Source organism: Papilio xuthus, unplaced genomic scaffold (assembly GCF_000836235.2).
Source record: "Papilio xuthus unplaced genomic scaffold, Pxut_1.1 DF825946.1, whole genome shotgun sequence".
Lineage (NCBI taxonomy): Eukaryota > Metazoa > Arthropoda > Insecta > Lepidoptera > Papilionidae > Papilio > Papilio xuthus.
In genome coordinates this window covers 352,703-359,621 of record NW_013532703.1, presented here as the reverse complement: position 1 = coordinate 359,621, position 6,919 = coordinate 352,703, and the positions used below count along the sequence as shown (strand labels likewise).

General features: G+C 40.5%; 1 protein-coding gene across 6 annotated transcripts in view; it reads right to left on the bottom strand.

The window, feature by feature from the left end:
- Nucleotides 1–6: 6 nt before the first annotated feature.
- The window catches only part of da (transcription factor daughterless), a 25,533-nt gene continuing 18,620 nt past the window's right edge, over nucleotides 7–6,919 (bottom strand). For 3 of the 6 annotated variants that reach the window (XM_013321280.1, XM_013321281.1, XM_013321285.1), the window contains 9 exons: nucleotides 5,927–6,112; nucleotides 4,786–4,860; nucleotides 4,153–4,258; nucleotides 3,557–3,643; nucleotides 3,152–3,254; nucleotides 2,634–2,741; nucleotides 923–1,068; nucleotides 685–794; nucleotides 7–596 (listed from right to left, as the gene is read on the bottom strand). In XM_013321280.1, the coding sequence (XP_013176734.1) occupies nucleotides 546–596; nucleotides 685–794; nucleotides 923–1,068; nucleotides 2,634–2,741; nucleotides 3,152–3,254; nucleotides 3,557–3,643; nucleotides 4,153–4,258; nucleotides 4,786–4,860; nucleotides 5,927–6,112 (972 nt within the window). In that variant the 3' untranslated portion in view covers nucleotides 7–545. Of the gene's footprint in view, nucleotides 597–684; nucleotides 795–922; nucleotides 1,069–1,399; nucleotides 1,496–2,633; nucleotides 2,742–3,151; nucleotides 3,255–3,556; nucleotides 3,644–4,152; nucleotides 4,259–4,785; nucleotides 4,861–5,926; nucleotides 6,113–6,919 lie in introns of all 6 variants that reach the window. The other 3 variants (XM_013321284.1, XM_013321283.1, XM_013321282.1) reach the window with 3 other exon arrangements.

Here is a 6,919-nt window from a genome sequence, read left to right as displayed (position 1 = left end):
CCGAGCGCGGGGCGGGGGCAGCTTGTAGACGCCCCCGCCCCTTGCGAGCGGCGCGCGTCGACACATTAGAGACGCACTTCACTGAGGCGGAAGTTTATGCGCATCACCTCACACAATCACTGGGGTGTCATCGCCGCCACATGACACATTGACACATGACACACGGTGTCAGGCGGAGGTGACCGTTGCCACATTTGTCAGTACATGTTGCGAGATAAATTTCACACAAACGATTAGATGGCGAACACAGAAAGTTATCGATATGAAAGAATTTTTAAAAGAAAAATAGATTTGATAAATATTTACAACAAACAATAGAAAAATTTGTAAAGAAATCATTCGCGAAGAATTTATCTCGGATAAATGCTATGGATATAAATTTAACAAAATCGATTCCAAACATACGCGAGTACAATTTAGATGTTATATCTAAATAAATAAGTTGACAAATGTAGCTTTCATGGTGAGGTGTGTTGCCGCAGTGGTGGTGATGGTGGTGGTGGTGTCACGTGTCAGTGCAGGGCGCAGGGGCGGGCGACACGTCGCTATTGCGGGGGCGCGCCGCTGGGGGGCTGCCCGCCTAGTGGACCCATACCCTGCACATAACATTGCACAATTACTTCTTGTACACAACGTATAGCTATAATATAATATGAAAGTGAGTGTATGTGTGTGGTGATGTACCGGCATGGGCTGGTAGTGGTGTAGGGGGGCGGGGAGCAGCTTGGGCGCCTCCTCCGCCTTCTCCTCCTCGCGTCGCTTCAGACACGCCGCCTTCGGGTTCAGGTTGCGTTCTGCAACACAACACGCACAATCAATCACTCTCAACTCTGAACAGCAACAGTATAGCACATCATATCATTTTAAATAGGATGTATTTAAGAGCTCTATCGTATTAGATGTATTGTTGCGTAATTCTGACCTCTGACTTGCTGCTCGAGCGTCATGATGACCTCGACGGCCATGTTGAGTATGCCGAGCTTGGTCTGCGGCTTGTCGCTCTTCAGGTGTGTCATACACATGCGCCCCAGCTCCTTCAGCGCCTCGTTTATGTCACGTATTCTTATCCTGCACACGTACACACACACACATGCAATAACATTATACACTGAATTATTTTAAATTGCATCTAAATGACACTCCATCATAATGAATATATAAACAATTGCTTTAGTTCATTATAATTATTGTAACAACAAAATGTCACGTCGGTCGCGCACCATGCTATATTGAAAAAATAAATCATTCAGTACATGAAATAATTGAAGCCAGCCACCGCTTTTTAAATATATAAACGATGAAATAAAAGACAACAATTTGAGTCATAGTATACGCAGAGTGAGGTGAGGGGCGGGGCGGGGCGGGNNNGGGCGAGTGTGTATGAGGGCGGGGAGCTCACCTCTCCCGGGCGTTGTTGGCCTGGCGGCGCTCCTTCTCCCGCAGCGCCTTTGCGTGAGGGTCCGCGTCCTCCTCACCCTCGTCCGCTGACGAACAACTATTGCACAACGCAATCCTTACATCAACCACGTCTCACAACTACCCACATTTATACTTAGTACGCAGGTAACGTTGGTGTGTTTGTTACTGGTATTGTGGCAGCTGCAGTGTTTGATCACTTTTTATTAAACACCATTTTCATTGGAAAAAGTAACTTTAACTTTCTTTGAAAAATTAACACTTGTTGACGTTATTGGCGTGGCTTACCTGTGGACGGGGCAAGGGTCAGGGGGCAGGGGGCGGGGGGCGGCGCGCGAGAGAGAGACACCTGACCTTCCGTTTCAAATGAACAACGCAACAGAATTGAACCCGAGACCTCTGGTTAGTTACAAGCGCATGACCGATACGTTATAACGTTAATGAATGAATGATTATATTTACAGGTTTCGAAACCCTAATGAATGACAATAAATACCCCAAAAGAACGAATGGAATAAATGAATCTAACGTTAATGTGAACTTAGTTAAGAATATACATTTTTTTGATTTTATTTTAATCTGAAATAAAAACTTTCAGGCGATACGATTTTTATTTTGGTTCCGTATTAAACGTAACTTATGTACTTACCTTATACCTACAATACAAACAAACACACAAACATACACAGATATAAATGCAATGAACACACATACATTGTATACTATGACCCAAACAGTTAGCAGTTTAGCGGTGGGTGAGGTGGCAAGCTGAAACTTTCAATATACATGGTGGTTAGTGCGCTCAGTATACATATGTCTTATTTTATATATTCAGTATGTATATTTGATGTGCAGGGTAGTACAAGAATAATATATGGGAAATCATATGGTCAATTTTTTTGTTTCAAAAATATGTTTATAACTAAAGTTTGACTTTCAAAACGTATTTACGAAACATTGTTTTTATTTAAAATGTACTGGAAATTTATATTTAAACATAACATATAATATAAGTGCTGTTGTCATAGACTATGTTACTCTGAGATTATGTAACATAGTAATGGGAAAGGAATTTTTAATATAAATCCATTATTTGTGACAATTATTTCTGTTATTAAAGACAAATAATAAGAAAGGTGTATGTATGATGTATGTATGGTGTATGTATGATGTATGTATGGTGTATGTATGGTGTATGTATGACGTGTATGTCGCACCTCTCTCTCACGTTGTTGGCCTGCCTGCGCTCTCTCTCGCGCGCCGCCTTCGTGTCGGGGTCCACGTCCTCCTCGTCCGCGGAGGAGCAGCTGCGCGCCACAACACCACTAACAAACTCATCACGTCACACACACGTACGACAACCCCACCGACACCCACTTCACCCACTTAACCCCACCAACAACTCACTGATACAATATAAATCTGTTCGATGGTGGGTTCAAGTGGGTAAAAACATTAGAACACAATATATTATTTTACTGTATTGTATATGAAAACAATTAAAAAAGTGTGATTTACTATTTATTTCAATACCAGTCAAAGGCCAACTGTTTTAAGTTTCAAAAATAGAAATTGTTTAAATTTATGTTTAAAATGGCAGAATGTGGACATTCTATTGTTAATTAATTAAATGAGTTTTTATATTTAAATTAGTGTATTTGATAATATGATTTTAAAATAAACATCAGAATTGGTATTTTCACAAGAGATGATGTGTATGTATGCATGTACTCACTATCTGCGGGAGCGCTTGTTGGCGGGGGGCTTGGCGAGGTCTGCGGCGCCGGAGGAGGAGGGCTTCGCCTCCAGACCCGCGTCCGGCGGCTCCTTGCGCTTCTCTGAAACATCAACCACATTACATTACCACTCTGACACCACGCTAAATATGTTTTGTGTGTTGTCACAACTGTCAAATTATTGCAGAGAAAAACTGAAAGCTCCGATTAGGTGGCGCTAGCGTCAACTGTCATCTGTCAATTTTTTTATCATTCTAGCGATTTAAAAAAAAAAATCAGTGAACTTTGACGAAAACTATTGCTAAGACTACAGTCCACCAACTACTTTGTGTATAAAATAATGTGTTTTGTATATCTGTAGTATGTATCTGCCCCGTGTCGTGAAAGTATTAAGTACAACTCACTGGTGTTGGGCAGCAGATGTCGCTCCAGCTTGACGGGGGGTTCAGGCGGCGCGTGCCCCACTCCCCCCACTCCCCCCACTCTACTCGCTGCAACATGCCCCAATACAATACATTGCTACTTTACTTTTACAATCACACGCACTTTACTATTAACTATGACATCACGCGACTCCATCTGCACGGAATTTGAAACAAAAAAAGATTTCCCTTTAAATCTAAATCTATGCCAAATTTCTACGATACGTTGATCTGTGCTTAAGATCTTCTAACAAACATCCAAACATCCACATTTTCGCATATATAATATTTGTACCTAGAAATTTACTACATTATTGTTCTGACTAGTTTACATTCATACAGTCCAGTAGTAATGCCCACAAAACGCATTTTAGTATGTGTTTACATTTTCCAGTTGTAATCCAGCACTGACTTCGATTGGTTAATATTATTTGTTAATGTCATGTAGCTATGGTCACTCAAATAAAACTATTAATTCATTTGCTAAACTAATATTGTCATGTGGTGAGTGGTGATGTTAGTGATGATGGTGATGTGATGTGACGTGGTGAGGTGGTGGTGGTGGTGTTGGAGGTTACCTGGCGTGTTCTGATGGTGCACGTCGTGTGGGTATAGGTCTGGCGCCTCCGCGTGGTTGCGCAGCACATTTATAGCGTCATCCAGTCTTTCTTCCATCCTTGCGCCCTGGATTGCAATATTTGTTACTTTTAAGTACTTCTTCTCGTACTTCGATGACAAAAGTACTTCTTTGTAATAAATTAATATTTATCCAGTTAGGAATCGAATCTAGGAGTAAAATATGCTGCAGCAAAATCAACACATATACAATAATCAAGCTACAAATCCATGCCACAACATCAACTAGCGACACCACGTCTGCCCACTGATCGCAAACATATTGACATGCAATTTCTATGTATATAGTTAACATACATATTTACACTACTAGCTTTTACTTTTATTTTAAATCAAAAGAGAGATGAATAAAAATGAAAAAGGTACGCGGACATGTTGCATACTATTGATAAACAAATAAATAGAAACACCACTTTTAAAGGTGCCGATTGTGTTAGTACAAGAAAAATGGAGGGAATTCTTTTTGGTTGGGAATAAGAGGAAGAGATGGCATAAGCAAGAATGCGTTGTTGTTATCGGGGCGTAGTTGGCGCGTGTTGGTGCGTGTTGGTGCGTGTGTCGTGTCGTGTACTCACAACGATGTCGGAGTGGTCGCGCAGGAACACCATGGCCTCGTCGAGCTGCCGCTGCTCCGCCGGCGCGGACACGCCCTACCGCACGCACGCACGTCAAGCGACCCGCGCACAACCCCCCCACCTCCCCCACACACACCCCACTCACTCTCACACACACATATCACTCTCACTACACACATCTTACAGAAAAACATTCATGTTAATATTTTTTGTTTATTATTGTTATCAAGTTTTGTGTGAAGATTTTTTTTTCTAAAAATTTGCTTGAAATTTTTTAATATTGAACTTTATAACAAAACAATATAAGGATATAATTAGCATAGTACTGAATCTATACTTCTATCTACAAAGTAAAACTCAATTCTATTGACTAAAAAAATACTTTAAAAAAAATTGTAAAATATTGCGAGCGTTAGGATGAGGGTTCTACGCGAGTCGCTGATATTAAAACAAAAACACAACAACACAAAAAGAAAACAACAGCAAAACACAAAGAAAATTAAAATACAAGAAAAACATGGTTTAGTGTTCAAAGGAGAAATTTTTATGTACAAAATGACGTCAAATTATCATATATAATATTTGACACAAACCATATTTTTCATAATCAAGTCAAAAGAAAATAATTAAAGCTGTAAGAAACAACTCAAAGATACGACTTGTTACTACTATTTTACTAACTAACGATTTCGTACAAAGTACACAAGTCGTATGTTACAAGAAAATTACATCAAAAGTAAATATATACAAAGACATTCCACATTTTTTAAATTTATTAGCTTTTAAAATATTTTTTTTTAAATGTGGAACTCACTCAAGTAACAAAATATGAAAGATACTTTATTTAGTTACATACATACATGCTTTAACTCATGCTAAATCACGACAAAATGGAAACTATGCAATGTTTAATTTTATTTTCAAATTAATTAGATCAGCCTGTATACACTGAAATTCATTTATTTCTAGTTTTAAATTCAAACCAAATAAAGATAAGATACATTTTCATAAACAAAATTTTGGTTTTTATTTTAATAAGTCGTTTCATATTAAATTTGTACATATCTCAAAACATTTTTTTTACTTTTTATTCATTAATAATATACAGGCTGTTTGTTTAATAGTGATTTGTTATAAGTACCATAACATTGTGCGGGAAGACGGCGACGTGGTGCTGGTGACCGTTGGGCAGCACGCTGGGCACGTTGCCCACGCCGCTCACCGCGCCCACTGTGCCCACCGCACCCACGCCGCTCACACTGCCCACGCCCACGCCCACACCCGCGCCCGGCGGTGACGACACGCCCGCCCACCCCGCTGTCTGTTGCTGGAATCAATTAACAATATTGGCTTAAGAAAATTTTGGTACAAATCTTGTACAACAGTTCTACAGAAGACCTCACCCTTTGCCATGACCTCCTATACGTTCTCCGCTCACATAAATCCCCATGTTTTGGACTGTATTTTTACTGCAATAATGATCCTTTAAAGTACTGTTTCTATCCTAAAATGTTATAGTAGATGTAACATGTACTTTCGTAAAGAGAATAAAAAAGCTTGCTCTTGCATTAGAGTCGCTATGGTGATTTGTGTATGGGTGTACCTGTCCATTGTGATGGTGCATGTGGTGGGGATGGTGTGGCGGGTGTGGCGAGTGCTTGAGCGGGTAGAGACGCGCGTGTAGCGGCGGTGGCGAGTGCACGGGTGTTGACGGCGAGGAGCCGTACGACGAGAGGCTGCCCGCCTCCGCGCCGCCTCCCGCCCCGCCCCCCACGCTGGGAGCCGCGCCCGCCACGCTTGTCGCCGCACCGCCGTACATCTGTTACATAAGTGCAAGTTTCATTGTAAAAGCTGTGTCACCAACGATGAACTGATTATGAATGACATTACGAAAGTGAAATATTAAACTGTGCTATTTCAAGATACACTAAAATACCGTCCTGAGAAATAGCAGCTACATTTGGCGAATTTTGTTGCAATTTACTCTAGATGATAAAAACTAATACACAACAACAAAGATTATGCTTTGAGTTTTTATTAGTAGTACAATCTCGTGCTAGTAATATGTTTAGTGAATATACTAACGGGTTGTAGTGGCGGTTTGGTGAGAAGCATGGTATCTGTGGGCGAGTGC